Here is a 20957-nt window from a genome sequence, read left to right as displayed (position 1 = left end):
TTTCAAATTATGAATTGGGGGTCAAGGCGTGCCCACTGTGTGCGAAAAGTTGTTGAAAATTACTACTTGGAATCCGGTTTTGGTACTTATCACTTCCGGTTTTACTAGCCAATCTTCTTCTTGTCCCTGCAGGTATTCAAACAAGGACAACTCACCCACAATCAACCGGTACCGTTTCCTTCAAGTGTATTTGTAATTATTTATTTATTTATTTAGTTATTTACAATCTGTATCTACATATATACAATAAGTAAATAGGGCGATTAAAAGATAAATGGATGCGTGAAAGGCAGGAAGAGAGAAACTACCCAGCGGTAGCACTCTCTATTGGATATTAATGGTGTTTATGGTCTACAGACTGCAAGGAAGCCGAGGGGATTTGTGCTTCGTCCTGGAGATTGGACACGACAGTCAACAGGCTTACTAGGGCCATGTCATGTATGGACCGATTTTTCACGAAGTGGAAAATAAAAATTAACCCCTTAAAAAGTAGTAAAGTAAAGTAATCGCCTATTTTTTCAGGCGGGGCTTAACGTCTAACTACCAATTAGGTGTCGTGGACGGAGGAATAGCAAACATACTTTACTGTAAATTTCTTTTATTAACCATTAAATAAAATCCAAGGCCTAAGACCGGGAATCGAACCCAGTACCACAATACATATTAGCGTCGCAGGTCTCGCCTCTAACCCGCTCGGCTACCGTGGCGCCTATTAACCCCTTAAAAACAGAGGCTATCCTTTTCACTAAGCGCAGGCCGATCTTGTATCGACATGTCCACTTCGGGGGACGGATTGTACCGTGGGCTGCCACTATCAAGTATCTTGGGGGTATTACTGAATCATGGGCTCACATAAAGGACCAAAGTTAATAAAGGTAAGGCAGCCATTCGAGTACTATTCCCGCTGTTCCGCAGGGACTCTAAACTGTCCCGAGAGAACAAACTCCACCTGTACAAGGTAGTGGTTAGGCCCATGTTACTTTATGCTTATCCCTCCTGGAGTCTGGGCATGTCGATCCAATATCGCCTCGCTGCAGATCATCCAAAATAAATTCCTCAGGCTTGTGACAACTTCCACCCGCTACACGCGTATTATAGACCTACACTCTAACACCAACATGGACTATGTAGGAACACTACATCAAGTACCTCGCTACTGGTTTTTTTTTTTTCATCAAGTGTGAATCCACCAATGCAGACAAATAGATGACTATAGTTTGGACACGGTGCACATGCACAGGAGACTTAAGGACTCCTTGAGGTAGAACTTTCCTATCAGCTGAGGTTTTTTTCATGAGGTTTTTGCCTCATTATTCAATTTTATATTTTATATTTTGAACAATTTATGTAATTATTATGCTGGAGGTTTTCGTACTGGTACTCCAATGTACATATGTATGTATTTGTTATCATGTAATAAATAAAAATCTAAATGTCAAAATGTCGCGGATTTGTAATAATTAAAGTAGTAATTTAGAGTTATTCTTTTTGTTGATTCAATTCATGTGGCAAATTAGCCAACTATCTTTACAATCCTAGGGTAAAATCTAATGAATGACCGAAAACAAGTTGATAACCCAAAACAATCAATAACCTACTAAACTTCAAGGTAAAAATTTATCTTGCAGTACTGCCTTGTGAGAGCTGACATCCTTCAGAAGCAGGGGAACTGCCCCATGTGCTACACTATATAATCTGATAGTGTGCACTAGCAATGTGTCCCAGATAGTGTGTTTGAAGTTGAAACTAGAGTTTGCCTCTGGGTTTCCTTTATCCAAAATAGTTCTACGCATCTACTACATACATATGCAGTATGCAGATTAGTCTGGGGGGTCTATGTTAGAGAGTGGCGTGTCACAGTGTGACTGGATTTTCGTGGTATTAGACTGGGATATCCACAGGGATGTTCCAAGTTCCCTGAAGAAGCTTTCCACTATGAGATTACAGGATAATGTTTTATCCACTGATTATATGTAGAAAGCACGGTGAATCTTTCACGCCAGTGCTTTTTACTGACAAAGAGAAAGAAATTGGGTTTTCTTTAAGTAAACGAAAACCAAGCAGCATCCCTCTTATTTACTCTTCATTAAAAATAGAAAAATCTGAATAATAGAATAAATTAATTTTAAAACGAGCGAGAAAGAACGAGCGAAACTAAGAGATATAATAATTGAAATGGAAAAATTAATCTCTAATTTTTATTCGTCGCTAGTTGAATATAAAGCGGTGTGACACCACTTACTCGTAAGTATTCTAACGGAACAACCGAAGTGGGGGGTGAAGCGGTGGTTTTAAAGGCTTTACTCAAGAGAGTGCAGCAGCAGCAGCTCTCAAACAGGAACTGGGCGGCTGTGTGGGTGTAGCAACAAAGACTGCGGTGGTGGTGGTGGTAGTAGCAACAGCTGAAGAGGAAATAACAGCTGGAGGCGGGACAGCCTCCGAAGGAGAATAGCTGATGGCATGTAAATTTTGAGGTAAAGATGAATAGGTTTATTTAGGGTAAGTGGAGGCGGCAAGAGAGAGAGAGAGGTCCTAGTATTGTATTAACAACTCCATCACTGTCATCACATTTTGTCTGATCTTGTTGCCGCCTTCATTTATTTACTTCCGTAAAAATAAATTATTCTAGCCGATTATGGCCATCACCGGCGATTTAAAGAAAAAACAAAATAAAAAACAAAGAATAATGGAACGGATCTACTGAGTCACTTTACAGAATCGATAGTTCTAGTTTACACAAAATTACGTTATACCATCTATAGAACATATGGAGAGCAAGGAATGGATGGTAAGGCTCCCACCACTTTTTGGACAACCTGGTTGCTGACCAGCAAAAGTGGAACTTTAAAAAGGGAATATGTTCTACTTAGAATTCCCTTAGAAGAAACTGTCTTCAGAAATGTTTAGAACGGGCAAGGAAGCAAAGGGGAGTTGGTCCCAGAGAGCGGCTTACGAACTTGTGAGCTCTGAATCTGTAAAAAACCCATTTCTTAGAAAGAAAATCGATCGTCTCCGATCTACTTTTTGCCCATCTGCAACTATTTCCGTATTCTCGATCGCCCCAGCTTATCTGTGTTCAGTTTTGATGGAACGCAGAAGCATAAATGTTTTCTCAAATATCATTGGGCGTGTGCTTCCATCCTCCTGAAGCTGGAAATATATTGGAACGGCGAGCAAAGCGGCGATGATAGGTGCTTCAAATCAAAGAGACTGAAGAGCAACGAGCAAAGAGTCGCATGCACATAGTGGCCGAGTTTAGTCGCGTTTCTCCTTTCCACCGAGACATGATGGAGGAATTATTTCTATATGAAAATACTTCCTTGAAAATTTGGTATTTACAAACAGCTTAGCAGCAGGAGCTGCAGTGTTCATGATATAAACACGACAAGACGTGAACATGTGGTGAATTCCATCACTTGTACCAACAACTTTGGGGAAGCATCTTGGCAATTTTCATTCGTATTTTCGAATGTCTATTTCAACATTTGATTACATACTAACCAGAGTTGAAGGCTTGTTAATCAAGAAAAAGGACAAATTTCAATGTAAACCCCATTAATTCTGTCCCATTTCTTATCCAACACAAATCGGTTGTGATATAGAAGATCCTTTTGGTCCCACAGAGGTTTCTTTAAAAGAACTACACCAATAAGTGCAGCAATATCCCATTTTAACCTTTGCAAATTGAGCGCTATGAGAGCGAAGAAATCAAACATGTCACAACGCGTTGCTCTACTCTCTCTCTTGGTAGCGATGCTCTACCTACGCTTTGCTCCTACTATGCTAATACGTTAACTTGTGAGTTTGTTTTCGCCGATTTGCTCGCCGCTTCACTATGTTTCCAGCCTGATTCAAAGCTGTGACAGAATTCTCAAAAGATATAACTAATTTTCTGCTAATAAAGTTACAGAAATACAAGTAATTTAAGGTTAATACAAAATTGCAAGAACTTAATTCACATTTTTATTTCTGGTTAAAACACACCCATTGTCCACAATGCCGCTCGCCGAAATAAGGCAAGGGAAGTGGAAAAGAATCATACTCCAATCTTGATGGTGGTTTGGGCTTGGGTTAGAACATTAACCACTTGAATATGCGAGCCCTCTCCCTAAAGGTTGGACAATAATGTAGAAAAAGCATTTATAGAAGGGTGAAGAGCGGTACTTGACAGAAATGAGCACTTTACCTAGAAGCCTACTGTACGCTTGCTTAGGATACTAAGTAAAATGGTGGAGAGAGAGAGAGAGAACTGTGGTAATGTGTCGGCGATGTTGATGGAAGTAGAGCGAACCACTCGCCAGGAGTTAAGTGTAAGCAGTGAACTGTCTAGGGGTGTAGACCACCAAAGTACCACTTCTACGGGGTAACTATAGGCCAGCCAACCAACCGAATAATCTAGCCCTAACTTAAGAGAGGAAGGAAACGCCAGAGTGAATGACGCTTGACTGTTGTACACGATCCTCTCTTACCAAGGAGCGCCACTCCTATACCTTCTTATTACATTCCCTCATCTGCGTTCATTCTCAAATGTCCTCAGTTCCCACAGATACCCACTAGTAGTGACTTCAAAAACACCCACCTGGATTTGGACAGCTGGGTTAAATTTAAATCGAATAAAAGCAACAAAGTTTAAATTTAATAAAATCGAACTTCTAATAAAGAGCATTCAGGAAGTTTGACGAATAAGAGACTTTAAGATAAATGCGTAATGCGTACTTCCGGAAAATTTTTGTTACACTTTGTTCGTAAAGAAAAGCTTTCGTAAAAAACTCATAAAAATGGAATTGATTTCTTGTTACAAATGATATTTACAGGACCAATTAATTTCGAACTGAATTTAGTACATTAGTAGCCCCAGTACGGCGAAAAAAATGAGGGTGTTCAATAATTTTGAGAGCAGTAGCAGTAAAATCAAAATCGACAGTCTTCTTCTGCCTTGCTAATTTTTGTATTGTTATGCCCTGAACTGCAAGAGACTGGTGAGAAACTCTATGCGCCTCAAGAGAAAATTATTGAGCTAATACGAGGTGTGGCTATTAAATAACCAGATTATTGCTGTAAAACATTTCATTTTAAATTTATACATATTTAGTTATTATCACCTTCAATATACACCCCTCCACTATCCCTACAACGCTCCATGCGAATTTACCATCGTTCTGAAACAGTGCTGGAAGTCTTTTTCTATGAGCTCCTGCATGACGCGTGCCGCTTTTTCTTACACAGCTTCACAGCGGACTGAAATCGTGTTCCTTTTAATGCAGATTTGATTTTGGCGGAACAGATAAAAGTCACATGGGGCCAGGTCAGGCCCCATAAGGCGGATGGCCTAAAACTGGTATGTTGTACTTGGCTAGAAACGTCGTCTTGACAGACAATGCCGTGTGAGCCGGCGGCGCATTGTCTTGATGGAGAACCCCGTGACTTGTTCTTCCACAAATCGGGTCGTTTTTTTCCTTACTCTTTCACGGAGTGCAGCAAGCACCTCACGGTAGTGATGTTGATTAATTATAATAGATATTTTCATCCGTTTTGGAAATGGAAGGGCAACCCGGGCGGTCATTATCTCCGACGTCTAATCGGTTATCTTGGAAACGCTTGAACCACTCAAAAACTCGCGCGCGTGATTAGCATTCATCGCCATAAACTTCTTTTAATAAAAGTTAAGTTTCAGTAGCGGTTTTACCAAGTTTCACAACAATTCGTTGCTCCACTACACGTGTAGTATCATGTTTTCGGCAAAACGAAACTAACACCTCTTAGACAAAACGACGGTTCCGGTCAGACAGATTTCTCTACAAACACGTGAGGCGGCGCTGCAATCTAAAGAGAAGGCTTTACGCTGCACAGCTGTCGGTCGTTAGGATTTGGCGCATGCATAGTTCTTCTGTAGCAGCATCAGTCTCGTTATTTAATAGCCACACCTCGTATTTTTGCGAATAAGAGATGATACGCAAAAACGACTGAAAAAAAAATTAGAGGAGAAGTTGACTCATTAGAATGAACTGGAATTCGCCGCACAATAAGCCGCTAATTTTGGTGTATTAGAAAAATTATTGACTCAGAACCAAACCGAATCGAACCGAACCGAATCGAACCGTACCGAACTGAACCGAACCGTACCGAAAAGAACCGAACCGAACCAAACCTAACCTATTTAAAGTAACACAGAAACTCATGTACAGTAATGTTCCCTTAGTGTTTAATAAAAGACTGCCGCCGCGTCAAACAATCAACCATATTTGTCTGGAATGTTAGTGTCGCCATTTTGAACTCGTCTTTTTTTCTGATTCATTTAGCCAAGAGTGAATAATAATAAAACAAATACAATTACTCCAGTGAATAGGGCATTAAGATTGGTTGCCTTAACATATAAAAAAGAAAAGATTATCAGATATTGGATTTAAAATATCGATAATGGAGAGAGAATTTTATGTCAGTAATAAAATAAAAATAAAACTGCTACTACTACTACGTATTACATTACAGATTTAATACTCCTAAGGTTTTTATTGGTTGTTGATTATGTCTTAGTACCATTAAAACTTCTTCCTAATATATAAAAGACAATCTGGAAAAGAAAAATTATCTAAGAGTAAAACGACAAACGCTTATCGATGTGTATCGATGTGATGTAATAAAAGTATCGAAATTCAACCTTAAATGGGGGAGGCCCCATTATTATTATTATTTTTTAATGATAGAATATATTCTATCATCTCAAATTTTCAATTTCCTCTTGTCACCGGAAGTATTTTGTTTTGAAATCTCCATAAAACTTAAAAAAAAAAAAGGTAGTCTTTAGAAAATATGTGTTTGTGAACAAAATATTTGTTTAAGAAACAAAGCAGGTGTCCTGGTATAACTTATATCTTAAAATGCATTTCAGTATAATGTACGGTCTTGCGTTTAATTCTTTTTTTTTTTTCAAAATTAAATATAAAGATGTTAGTAGTAAAGTTCTATGTCTGAAGAAAATTTCTCACAGAAATTATCATTTTACTTTTCTTTTTTTTTTTAAATCTTTTATTGCAATTTACCACTGCAACAGTTGTTGCAACAAGCAAATACGGTGAAAGGGAAAAGAAATAACGGGAAATCATGATTGGAGAAGGCACCCAGTGGTGCCACTCCAGTAACGTGCTTAAGATAAGAGAAGATCACGAGGCCATCTTCTCTTCAATCTCCTTAGAGGATTACCTGGTAATGTGGAGGAAGATAGGTGATCTATGAGAGGGTTAGGATGAGCTGCTGTAGAGGAATGAAATTTGAAGAAACGAGTGTTAGCAAGATCTGTAATGAAAGGAATTTTGAGGTCATTATGGATAGTGAGGTTAGATACATAGAACGAGTTAAGAAGTTTTCGAAGTATTTTTGACTGTAATGTCTGGAGGCGTAGTGAGTTGGAACGCTTAGTCGATCCCCATACTTCGATGCCGTATGACCAAATGGGTCGCAGTAACATTAGATATAAGAGTCTTTTGTTATGTAGGTTAAGTGTCGAACGTTTGTCAAGTAGTCTGGCGAGAAGTTTGTAGCGTTGGTTAGTTTCTTGTCTTTTCAGTCTAGTATGGGGATTCCATGTCAACCGTTTGTCTAGGTGCAGTCCAAGGTAACGTACTTTGTCCACAGCTGGTATAGGAGTTTGGTTCAAGATGATAGGAGTTAGTATTTTCCGTCTGAGAGTAAATACTATAAACTTAGACTTCGTAACGTTGGATCATTTTACTAAAAAGAATTTTTCATTTTTCTGAGAATGTATTTAGAAATGACTTAAATTATTTTCTCTGAACTGCAGTAAATAAATTTAGTTTTTCATGAATAATTTACAAGAAAAATTCATTTTTTGGAGAGGAAAATCTGAGGAGAGAATGGGTGTTAAAATCTCTTTAGTGTCATTTTTTATTTGTTATATTGTTAAATTTTAGAAACTGGAAATTTTTTAGTACGCTACAAATAAGTTCTCAAATTCAGAATTTAAAAGTTAGGTTTCCGAGAATCGAAGTAAGAGAAATTTGTCCAGTTATCAGATTTTTCTCCAAAACTCCTGTGTTTCAAAACTCGCTTATTTTATTTTTTTAAAAATTTTTTTAAATAAACTTGCGCTACAATACTTCTCGCCAGAGTACTTGACAAACGTTCGAAACTTAACCTACAAAACAAAAGACTCCTATATCTACTGTTACTGCACCTACGAGGGTCGTTTGAAAAGTCCGTGCAAAAATAAAAACTTCTTAATTTTTTGGGGTAAACCTTTTTTATTTTTCAACATAGTCTCCTTTTAGGCTTATACACTTCCTCCAACGCTGCTCTAGTTTGTTGATCCCTTCCGAATAATAGGATTTGTCCAAGTCTGAAAAATAGCCATTCGTTTCTGCAATCACCTTCTCGTTTGAATAAAATCTTTTTCCCGCCAGCCATTTCTTCATATTGGGGAACAAATAGTAGTACGAGGGAGCCAAGTCTGGAGAATAGGGGGGGGGATGTGAAACGAGTTGGAACCCTATTTCCATTAATTTTGCGACCACAACTGCTGAGGTGTGAGCTGGTGCGTTGTCGTGATGGAAAAGGACTTTTTTGTGGGCCAATCATGGGCGTTTTTCTTGCAGCTCGGTTTTTCAAACGGTCCAATAACTATGAATAATATGCACCTGTAATAGTTTTACCCTTTTCCAGATAGTCGATGAGGATTATTCCTTGCGAATCCCAAAAGACAGTCGGTCTTCGCCTTTTTTGGCGCAGATTCCCCCTTGGTAACCCATTGTTTAGATTGTTCTTTGGTCTCAGGCGTGTAGTGATGTATCCATGTTTCATCCACAGTGACGAAACGACGCTTAAAGTCCTGCGGATTCTTCTGGAACAGCTGCAAACCGTCCTTGCAACACTTCACACGATTTCGTTTTTAGTCAAGCGTGAGCAATCGCGGCACCCATCTTGCGGATAGCTTTGTCATGTCCAAATGTTGATGCAAAATATTATGTACCCGTTCATTCGAGATGCCCACAGCACTAGCAATCTCACGCACCTTCACTCTTCTGTCATCCATCACCATATCATGGATTTTATCAATGATTTCTGGAGTAGTAACCTCAACAGGGCGTCCAGAACGTTCAGCGTCACTTGTGCCCATATGGCCACTCCGAAAATTTTGAAACCACTTATAAACTGTTCTAATCGAAGGTGCAGTGTCACCATAATGTTTATCAAGCTTCTCTTTAGTCTCCTGAGGCGTTTTGCCTTTCATAAAGTAGTGTTTAATCAACACACGAAATTCTTTTTCGTCCATTTTTTGAAAATCACTCGACTTCCTCGATTCAAACGAATGCCAAACACAAATAGAAATAGACCGATCTGGCTGAAACTTGGTGTGTGTTCTTCCAAGAGATGCTACTAACTAAACATAACCTCGATACGCGCCTGTGGTGCTATCTCTCTGACTTTGCACGGACTTTTCAAACGACCCTCGTATTTGGTCATACGGTATCGAAGTATGGGGGATCGACTAAACCGTTCCAACGTTCTACGCCTCCTGACATTACAGACCAAAAATACTTCGAAAACTTCTTAACGCTCCGTTCTATGTGTATCTAACCTCACTATATCCATAATGACCTCAAAATCCTATTTCATTACAGAATCTTGCTAACACTCGTTTCTTCAAATTTCATTCCACTCTACAGCAGCTCATCCTAACCCTCTCTCATAGAACACCTATCTTCCCTCCACATTACCAGGTAATCCTCTAAGGAGATTGAAGAGAAGTTGGCCTCTCGTGATCTACTCTTATCGTGAGAGCAAAGCACGTTACTGGAGTGACACCACTGGGTGCCTTCTCTACTCATGATTTTCTTCTATTTCTTTTTTCTTTTACCATGCACAAGGTAAATTCCAATAAAAGATTAAGAAATGAAATAAACTTGATAACAAAATTTACAAAATGAATAAATCAATTTTGTTGTATAGGAGGTAGGGGAAGAGAGGCGATTTAAATTCAATAAACCAACCAGTACAGGTTGATAATTTGGGATCCACACAGAAATTGTATAAACCACTGATCCACAAAATGGCTAACTAACTCTGGGGGGAATCCAGAACTAAACCCCCAAATAGTATCTCCCAATTCAGTAACAGTTTGTATTAAACAAATGAATGCTTTACCAGACGTATAAAACCTCTGGTTAATTTCAAATACTCGGAGGTTAACCAGAGGAACTTTGTGTTAATTAGATATATATATATATATATATATGACAAAACACGAACCAGTTTCAGTATCCTGGTTTGCCAGTGTAGTGTATTAAAGTGAACGTAATTGAATATCTGTAGTGAAGATTTATTTTTAGCGATTCTAATTCTATTTAATTATTTTAATATTAACAAATTTATGTTAAAAAATGATTTGAACACTCACACGACTATCTCTTTTAGTTTTTCTTTTTTTCTTTAAACTTACACTTTTTTTTCATTCTTTTTGGTGACTGATTCATAGTTTCAATAGGATGAAAAAAATAATTGCCATTTCAGTCGTGATACATTTATTCTGCCGAGACTAGGGTCATGTTCAGGGCTAGTTTACAGAGTAATATTTTTACATTACAGGGTTGGTGGGTCTTCTGTCTTGTCTGTTCATGGACTCAACAAGACAGAAGACACACCAACCCTGTAATGTAAAAATATTACTCTGTAAACTAGCCCTGAACATGACCCTAGTCTCGGCAGAATAAATGTATCACGACTGAAATGGTAATTATTTTTTCATCCTATTCTTACACTTTTTACTAAATTCCACGGATTGTGTATACTCTAGAAAAGAAGTCGTCTAAGAGATTCAAACTTTGGCTTTGGTAATTTAAAAAAAAATAATTTTTAAGCAACAATTCTAACCAGTAAAATGGTACTTTACAGGAAAAACCTCCTAACCTAATTACCCCAGAACTGGTTTACTGGAAAAACGTTTCAAAAAAAAAGAAAAAAGTGAATAGGGAAAAGTGAAAAATCAGGGTAAAGAAGTGAGCTGAAGTTGTATTAGAGAAAATTGCGGAAAAGTAGAGGATATATTCGGGAAATTCTCACTCGGGAAATGAAATTTTTTTTCTATTTTTTTATTTTTTAAGTAATGCAATGCACATACTGTGCAATAGCGTAATTGGTTACATTACCCCGGAAGGCAATTTGTCACCCTGAGTGGTTGAGAGTGACAGAGAGAAAATGGCCAACGAACCAAAATGGGAGACGAACATAATTCATTTAATTTTAGAGGCAAAAAAAAAAAAATCGAAAATAACATTTTGGGACAGAAATACATTGGAATTAGTCGGGCCGGGTATTTGTGGTCTAGTGGTCAAGATAGTGGCTTTATATGCGGGAGATCCCCAGTTCGAATCCCGCGTATGACTAAATTTTTATTTGTTAGAAAAAAAAATTGTTTATTGTAAAGTATGAACTTCTGCCCTCGGCCACGACACCTGATTGGTCCGTTAAGGCCGCCAGGAGAAAAAAAAAAAAAATAGACGATTACTTTACATAGGAAATGACATGTAAGTTTCCTTAAAGGATCTTAGATTAGAGAGAGAGAGGGAGAGAGAAAGCGATCTCGAATTCAATTTACAAAGGGTTAAGTTATTAATTGAGTGAATAAAGGTGGAAATCTCATTTAATGTTAAATATTCGTTTTCAATTAAGGCTCAACTTCCTTCGTATACTGTAGTTCCAATAATTTTAATTCCCCCCATCCACTATCCCTACAACGCTCCATGCGAATTTACCATTGTTTGAAACAGTGCTGGAAGTCTTTTTCTGTGAGCTCCTGCATGACGCGTACCGCTTTTTCTTACACAGCTTCACAGCGGACTGAAATCGTGTTCCTTTTAATGCAGATTTGATTTTGGCGGAACAGATAAAAGTCACATGGGGCCAGGTCAGGCCCCATAAGGCGGATGGCCTAAAACTGGTATGTTGTACTTGGCTAGAAACGTCGTCTTGACAGACAATGCCGTGTAAGCCGGCGGCGCATTGTCTTGATGGAGAACCTCGTGACTTGTTCTTCCACAAATCGGGTCGTTTTTTTCCTTACTCTTTCACGGAGTTGAGCAAGCACCTCACGGTAGTGATGTTGATTAATTATAATAGATATTTTCATCCGTTTTGGAAATGGAAGGGCGACCCGGGCGGTCATCATCTCCGACGTCTAATCGGTCATCTTGGAAACGCTTGAACCACTCAAAAACTTGCGCGCGTGATTAGCATTCATCGCCATAAACTTCTTTTAATAAAAGTTAAGTTTCAGTAGCGGTTTTACCAAGTTTCACAACAATTCGTTGCTCCACTACACGTGTAGTATCATGTTTTCGGCAAAGCGAAACTAACACCTCTTAGACAAAACGACGGTTCCGGTCAGACAGATTTCTCTAAAAACACGTGAGGCGGCGCTGCAATCTAAAGAGAAGGCTTTACGCTGCACAGCTGTCGGTCGTTAGGATTTGGCGCATGCATAGTTCTTCTGTAGCAGCATCAGTCTCGTTATTTAATAGCCACACCTCGTATTTTTGCGAATAAGAACCGAGATGATACGCAAAAACGACTGAAAAAAAAATTAGAGGAGAAGTTGACTCATTAGAATTAACTGGAATTCGCCGTATCCCCCATTAATAACTCTTAAATTTGAACATCATCACACTAGGGCAGCAGTAATGCAAAAAATATGCTAATCCGGCGACGATTAGAACAATTAGAATAGGACAACAATGAATTTAATTTAATAGCTTTTTATCAAATGCAGTTCAACTAAATGGGCATAAATGTCTATTTCTTCGGCGACTTCTAGAGATTGTCGAAGGCAAACATTTATGTAATCAAGATTCTGAAACCAGAAATATGCGCAAATGCAGAAGAAGACTAAGTAAGAAGAAAATTGGCAGCCTCTGAACAGGAATAAACCATTTTTCGTAATTCGGAAACCAAAAAAAAAAACCGTGCTTTTGCGGGAGGATATTTACCAATCGGAAGTCTGTAAGATGGCAGATCGTGAGAGAGATAAAAGGAAGTAAAATAAATCTATTAAACATTTTTTTTAAAGTATTTTCTGCAAATGAGGAAGAGATGATCGCCAAAAACTGCTGAATTATTATGAATTGATATGTTATTGAATAATTACTCTTAGTTATAATAAAAATTAAATTAATTATTAAAAGTTCAATTGAATATGTTACTACTTCCGTTCATTATTATTTAAATATTTAAAACAATAAATCTATTGTTGATAAATCTTTGAAGATAGGAAAAAAAAACATGGCATGTGTTATTTTCTAAACTGCTTATTTAGGCAAGCCTGGAAAACGTGCTGAGATAATAAAATGATCTCTCCAGTTCTCCAGATGGAATCTTGCCAAATATTGAACATAAAAGACGGCAGGCTTTTACTATGGATGGCCTCAATTTCTCCAGCGTAATAATACGTATTTAGTTAACACACAAAAAGCAGTACCACATTAAAAATCATTATTTAATAATAATTATTGGACTAATCAATATTAATATCAATTCAAAAATTTTGGAATGAATAAATTATTTATTGGGTTAGAATTTACTATGGATGGCCTCAATTTCTCCAGCGTAATAATACGTATTTAGTTAACACACAAAAAGCAGTACCACATTAAAAATCATTATTTAATAATAATTATTGGACTAATCAATATTAATATCAATTCAAAAATTTTGGAATGAATAAATTATTTATTGGGTTAGAATTTACTATGGATGGCCTCAATTTCTCCAGCGTAATAATACGTATTTAGTTAACACACAAAAAGCAGTACCACATTAAAAATCATTATTTAATAATAATTATTGGACTAATCAATATTAATATCAATTCAAAAATTTTGGAATGAATAAATTATTTATTGGGTTAGAATTTACTATGGATGGCCTCAATTTCTCCAGCGTAATAATACGTATTTAGTTAACACACAAAAAGCAGTACCACATTAAAAATCATTATTTAATAATAATTATTGGACTAATCAATATTAATATCAATTCAAAAATTTTGGAATGAATAAATTATTTATTGGGTTAGAATTTACTATGGATGGCCTCAATTTCTCCAGCGTAATAATACGTATTTAGTTAACACACAAAAAGCAGTACCACATTAAAAATCATTATTTAATAATAATTATTGGACTAATCAATATTAATATCAATTCAAAAATTTTGGAATGAATAAATTATTTATTGGGTTAGAATTTACTATGGATGGCCTCAATTTCTCCAGCGTAATAATACGTATTTAGTTAACACACAAAAAGCAGTACCACATTAAAAATCATTATTTAATAATAATTATTGGACTAATCAATATTAATATCAATTCAAAAATTTTGGAATGAATAAATTATTTATTGGGTTAGAATTTACTATGGATGGCCTCAATTTCTCCAGCGTAATAATACGTATTTAGTTAACACACAAAAAGCAGTACCACATTAAAAATCATTATTTAATAATAATTATTGGACTAATCAATATTAATATCAATTCAAAAATTTTGGAATGAATAAATTATTTATTGGGTTAGAATTTTCTATGGATGGCCTCAATTTCTCCAGCGTAATAATACGTATTTAGTTAACACACAAAAAGCAGTACATTAAAAATCATTATTTAATAATAATTATTGGACTAATCAATATTAATATCAATTCAAAAATTTTGGAATGAATAAATTATTTATTGGGTTAGAATTTACTATGGATGGCCTCAATTTCTCCAGCGTAATAATACGTATTTAGTTAACACACAAAAAGCAGTACATTAAAAATCATTATTTAATAATAATTATTGGACTAATCAATATTAATATCAATTCAAAAATTTTGGAATGAATAAATTATTTATTGGGTTAGAATTTTCTATGGATGGCCTCAATTTCTCCAGCGTAATAATACGTATTTAGTTAACACACAAAAAGCAGTACATTAAAAATCATTATTTAATAATAATTATTGGACTAATCAATATTAATATCAATTCAAAAATTTTGGAATGAATAAATTATTTATTGGGTTAGAATTTACTATGGATGGCCTCAATTTCTCCAGCGTAATAATACGTATTTAGTTAACACACAAAAAGCAGTACATTAAAAATCATTATTTAATAATAATTATTGGACTAATCAATATTAATATCAATTCAAAAATTTTGGAATGAATAAATTATTTATTGGGTTAGAATTTTCTATGGATGGCCTCAATTTCTCCAGCGTAATAATACGTATTTAGTTAACACACAAAAAGCAGTACATTAAAAATCATTATTTAATAATAATTATTGGACTAATCAATATTAATATCAATTCAAAAATTTTGGAATGAATAAATTATTTATTGGGTTAGAATTTACTATGGATGGCCTCAATTTCTCCAGCGTAATAATACGTATTTAGTTAACACACAAAAAGCAGTACATTAAAAATCATTATTTAATAATAATTATTGGACTAATCAATATTAATATCAATTCAAAAATTTTGGAATGAATAAATTATTTATTGGGTTAGAATTTACTATGGATGGCCTCAATTTCTCCAGCGTAAGAATACGTATTTAGTTAACACACAAAAAGCAGTACATTAAAAATCATTATTTAATAATAATTATTGGACTAATCAATATTAATATCAATTCAAAAATTTTGGAATGAATAAATTATTTATTGGGTTAGAATTTTCTATGCAGAAATTTTCTTTAAAATGACTTTTCTTTTAACTACTTTCAAGTACTCGTATATCAGGCTTTTCATAGAAAAGCGACAGAAAAATGTAAACATAATGTTCAACTAGATTAATTATTTTTGATTACTATAATAAATGTTCTGTTTGGTGTAAAAATGTTTGCTAGCCTTAAAAAATTATTTTGGACTCTTAGTAACTTCCCGTAGTTGGTGCGACAAGTATTGTACCACACAGGAGCTACAAATAAGACTTCTGAACGGATGTAGAGATAATAGATTAGTTTTTTTTTATTAAGAAAATCTGTGTTAAAGTTGCGGGTTTAAGAGATTAGAACCCGGGACTTCCGCGTGGGCATTCCAATACGCTAACCGTATAGCTAATGTTTGGTCTTTGCAAACAAACGCGGTAAGTGGACTGTATAGAATAGGGTGTAGTTCTTAATGCGGGCAATCAAATGAAATTATACAAATAAAATGAAATAATAAAGCTTACCTTCCAAGATGTGGACACTGGCGTGACAAAGCTCTAAGGAAACGGAAACCCCAAAGGGAAAAGAGAGTCGACTTCCCCCACCCCCTGGCCACAGATACCTTTATGAGCGTAGATTATGTCCTCTTGACTAAAGGCGAGCTGATTGAAGGCCAAATAGGCGTAAATATTCTTTAGAGCGGTGAACATGCGGTGTAGCGAGAATAGCGGAAAACTGCGTACCCGTGAACATGCGGTGTAACGAATAGAAGTGAACACGGGTTAACACTTGAAATTGCGGTGTGACAGAAAGAGTAGTAAACTGAACACTCGTACACTAGCGGTGAACGTGCGGTGTAGCGAAAATAGCGGAAAACACTTCCGTACGAGTGCCAGAGAACAAACGTTACGAACAGACTGCGGAGAGCGATTCGGATGACAAAACTTGGACTGGCGGTTGAAACGGAGCAATGAGCCGTCGGAGGTTGTCGTAAGCACGACAACTGCCGAGGTCGATGCGATTAGCATACATTGGGGGACAGAAAGGAGTTAAAACTGAGACGAAACAGCTAATAATATTGTTAAATATTAATACTACTCACTTGACAAGTACACTGAGTCCTACAGTCAAGCATGAAAGTGTCTCCGTTACCGTACGTATGGTTGTAGACTGTACACGCAAGACCTTTGACCTCTGTAACAAAGATATTAAAATATTGATTAATAATAACTTATATTTCCAAGAATAAAGCCATTTTTTTTATGACATATTCAATAAATATAGAAATAACATTCAGATTATTGTAGACAGAAGGCTGTTACATTATTTATGAGCAAGACAAATCGCTGAATAAATACAAAAAAAAATAATAATGTATTATTCAACAGCGAAACAAACCACAAAACTCTTTAACGGCCTACTTAACGAGAGACCGGCGAGGTTAAAGATAAATCGCTTTGCAGTGGTGATGATGGAACTGTTCCGAGAGAAAAGTACCCGCATTGTTAAGACTCACAGATGCAACACTTTGGAATCTTTTGGACTGATGCTGTTTAGTGGAGAGGAGATGTGAATCATTTTTGGACAAGGCTTAGCATAAGCAGTGTTGATTAATTTGATGGTATTGCTCAGAGTAAGCCCTTCAGGGTGCTGGACAGCCGGGGTGGTTCAAGACAACGAGAGAGAGCTCCAGGATGAACTCCACTGTGAAGATTTGTGACGAGCGATTAGCTACAGTTTAGGCCTTAACCTGTGCTGTTCAGATATTCAAACAATATTAATACGTACATAAAGAGGATTAACTAGAGAAGTTAGTGTACTTGTCAAGTCCGAAAATCCTGAGTTCAAGTCCAGACTGCTACCCTTAGATTTGTTTCTCTTCCTAGCAGCCTACCAGTTGTTATTAGGTGTAGAAGGGAAGATGGCCGATGCTATGATCATCAATCAAGAAACGATTACTTTCATCGTGAACCTGGAAAGTTCACGACCCCGTGGCACCATTTTTGCAGCGAGGCAAAATGTACTACTTACAGGCATGAAGAATGTTCGCAGGCCTGACAATGCAAGCAATCATAGACCTCTACGGTTTCTCCGCATCCTCCTGATGTCATCTTGGGCTGACTTCACCATTTCAGGTGAAGATCTTTTTCTGTACAACAATATCCCTAGTAAATCGCCTTCTAAGGCAGGCAAGAGATACCTTGGGACTATTCTAACTCGGAACTTCTAGGAGCGTTCAGTTCAATTTCCGCTTATGGAGAGTGATTTCTATAATAAGACAATCAATAACTACCGCTCTGATGGAGGCGGGTAACCAACTAAGTTCTCATATTAGTAACACATCAACAACTTAAAAGGCTAAGACCATGAACAGAACCCAGTACCGCAACACATCCTAGCCTCCGGGTCTATCCTCTAAATGCTCTGCTACTGTCGCGCCCAGTACAACTGTAATTTATCCTTTACTCCTGAGAACTATCGCAGCGAACTCTTTTATCTATCAGCGACCATATTACTCGCTTACTCCGATTATTGTCACTGAAAAAGAAAACCAGGAAAGAAGTAGAAGAAAACCTTTCCAGCAGAATGACAGATCACTTTTTGATAAGAGACATTTCCAGACCACAAAAACGCATTTATTACCAAAGATTGACAGATCAGATTTCCTGTTTGCATGAAAAAGCTGGTTTCCATTCATATCAGGAGAAAGGAAATGCACGTCATCACCGAGGGTTAAAAAAAACACGTGACAACCCGTACTATATTTTTTCCCCATCTAAAAAAAATAACCCACATTAACCAATGGAATTTAGGAATGAAAATGTCTTCCTGGATTTTAATGGAATTTCGCAGAAACCCCAAGTTGATCCATGGACTGAATATGAATTAGTCTCCCCCAATTTTGCCTTTGAAAGAGGTTTTTTTGGGGAGAAACAGCAAACTGGGGTTCATTTCCAGGTCTCTAAATCCTAGGAGGATATTCTCTCCTGTAGTGTTACCCACTAAGTTTTCAACACGTCCTCTAATGATTGCATCCACCGACTTTTAGATGGATTCACTAGAGTCTCCGCTATCTCTCCCCCCCCTCCCAGAGAATCTGAAGGTTATCTAGTTCTACGACCACCAGTTTGCCCTGTTGAGTCCTATAATGCTTCTTGAGAAAGTCGTTAGTCTAATCTCCATATTTTTGCTAAGAAAAATTGGAAGGCTGAGAACTTTTTCAAGGGCCTAACAGCCTACACAGATTTTAGCCCTGTACGGCTTCAGATCAAGGCTTTCTCGACTTCTTTGGTTCTTTGTTTAAGCTCCTCTTAATTGTAGATCTTGTTAATAGCATATTAACTGCCTTTTAGCCGCCATCTTACTTCATCCAGCGCAAGCATACTGAGGAAATAACTGATTATGGTATCTGCCTTCTGGATAGCTTGAATATGTAATACCGGAGCACGTCTAATACTCACGAGGGTTAGCTCCTTGGGTCATTATTTTCTCTAAGAAAAAATCCAAATTCACAGAAGAGAGAGAGAGAGACAGAGAGAAAAAGTGTTCGATCTTAGGTTTTCTATTGTTTCCAGTACAGGAAAATACCATACCTATGTATTTCTTGTGAAAACTATACTACTACTACTACTATTGGCGCTACAGCCCATTACTGGGCCTTGGCTTCCTCAATCCGCTTCCGCCAGTCCTCCCTATCCATTGCAGCAACCTACCAATTCCTCACTCCTCGCTGGTTTTTGGCATCCACGCCCTACCCCATCATTCCATCTTAATCTAGGTCTACCCACTCTCCTGACCCTGTGTACATCTTCTTGCAGAAGCCGTCTGGGTGTTTCCAACTAAGGACCTTCCTTGCCACATGGCCCGCCCATCTGAGCCAGCCAAGTCTAATTATTTTTAGATGCAGTAGTTCCTGGATTCTTTCTTTTTATCTCAAAATCGCGCCCTCTTTAATAGGGCCAAAAATTCGTCGAAGAACTTTTCTCTCGAACACTTGCAGCATCCTTTCATCTTTTTACTATAGTTTTAAACTATAGTTTAAAAAAATCAGACATCTTTCTCGCTGTACCTCAAATTTCTCGGTACTGAATTCTTTATGACATGTGTTTTCTTAAGGGTATTACTATCCAAATTAGGTAAACATAAATTATTTAACTTCTCCTACAAAATATTCATATAGAAATTCAAAGTAAACCTCTCCCAGTGGCCCTTCTGGCTAGGATACAAGGGATATGCAAAGCTTTAAGGATTGACCTTTCCTCTCTCATATATTGTCCTGATCCTGCTCACCCAGCTGCTCTACCCCCATTCTCAATCTGGCAGAAGAGAGAGATCTGGAAAGGGGAAAGACGGCTTAGCAGTCAAATCCTACAATAGGAAATCAAAGATCAACCTTTAGCTAGGGCTACTCGGCCAGCCAAACAGTCCTAAATACATAACCCTTACAAAGATCTCTTCTATCTCCTTCTAGCCCCTTAACGTGCTTTCATAGTTAACTATATCAATGTTTGCATAATCCAGTATTTCAATATAAATGCATATTTGGTACAATTATTTGTCCATATAAATTCAAGAATCGAACATAAGTTGCTAAATAAGTAAAACAGAAAGTTTTCTTTTTGAAAATTTACCAAAAATAACGAATATTTCCAAAATTTATAGCAAATTTTCGGATCAAAGAGTTTTGAAATGCAAAAAAACTATGACAAGAAGTTAGTAGAATGATTAGTGTATTTCTTTTTTGAGATGTGAAGAATCGTGATGTTCAGACTAATGAAAAAGACGATCTAAGATCCAATATTTGAACAGATTCCCTTTCTTTTATCAACAAAAGCTATGCAGAGATTAAGGTAATTGCCCAATAATAATATTTTTTGGGATTTGTTTTTACATTTGAGTAAATTTTACAGTAAAATATGTTTTTTTAACGAAATGTTGCAGTTCAGCGGCTTTGCAGAGGGGGAGGCCTTGCAATTTAGGGTCCACAAAGTTGGAACACAGATCAAGTGGATTATGTTTGTAAGTTAATAACTATGCAAAAGAGTTTTGATTCTTGGGATTGAATAATTCATCATATTTAGCAACAGAGACTATGTGCCCTGTGTAATAAAGAAGGAGGAGGATTTGTATCACTATGTAGGTGTCTGTCTAGTCCTGACCGAATATAGAGTAAAGAGGCTGGGAAAAAGTATCTAACTCTTTCTGAAGTCATATGTTGGAGGATGGAAACAGTTATTTCCACATTACCGC

At 36.8% G+C, this 20957-nt stretch overlaps 1 protein-coding gene across 6 annotated transcripts in view; it reads right to left on the bottom strand.

Annotated features, from left to right (window-relative positions):
* The window catches only part of Ccn (cellular communication network factor protein Ccn), a 506353-nt gene that overhangs the window by 40690 nt on the left and 444706 nt on the right, over positions 1–20957 (bottom strand). For all 6 annotated transcript variants that reach the window (XR_012455857.1, XM_074120003.1, XM_074120002.1 and 3 more), the window contains one exon: positions 16810–16901. Coding sequence is in view for 5 of the 6 variants with exons in the window: in XM_074120003.1 (XP_073976104.1) it covers positions 16810–16901 (92 nt within the window). In the remaining variant the exon portion in view is untranslated. The remainder of the gene's footprint in view (positions 1–16809; positions 16902–20957) is intronic.

This window comes from Rhodnius prolixus, unplaced genomic scaffold (genome assembly GCF_049639745.1).
Source record: "Rhodnius prolixus isolate KJV_2025 unplaced genomic scaffold, Rpr scaffold_2, whole genome shotgun sequence".
Classification (NCBI taxonomy): Eukaryota; Metazoa; Arthropoda; class Insecta; order Hemiptera; family Reduviidae; genus Rhodnius; species Rhodnius prolixus.
The sequence above is the reverse complement of the archived record's forward strand: the minus strand, read 5'-3'. Positions and strand labels throughout refer to the sequence as shown.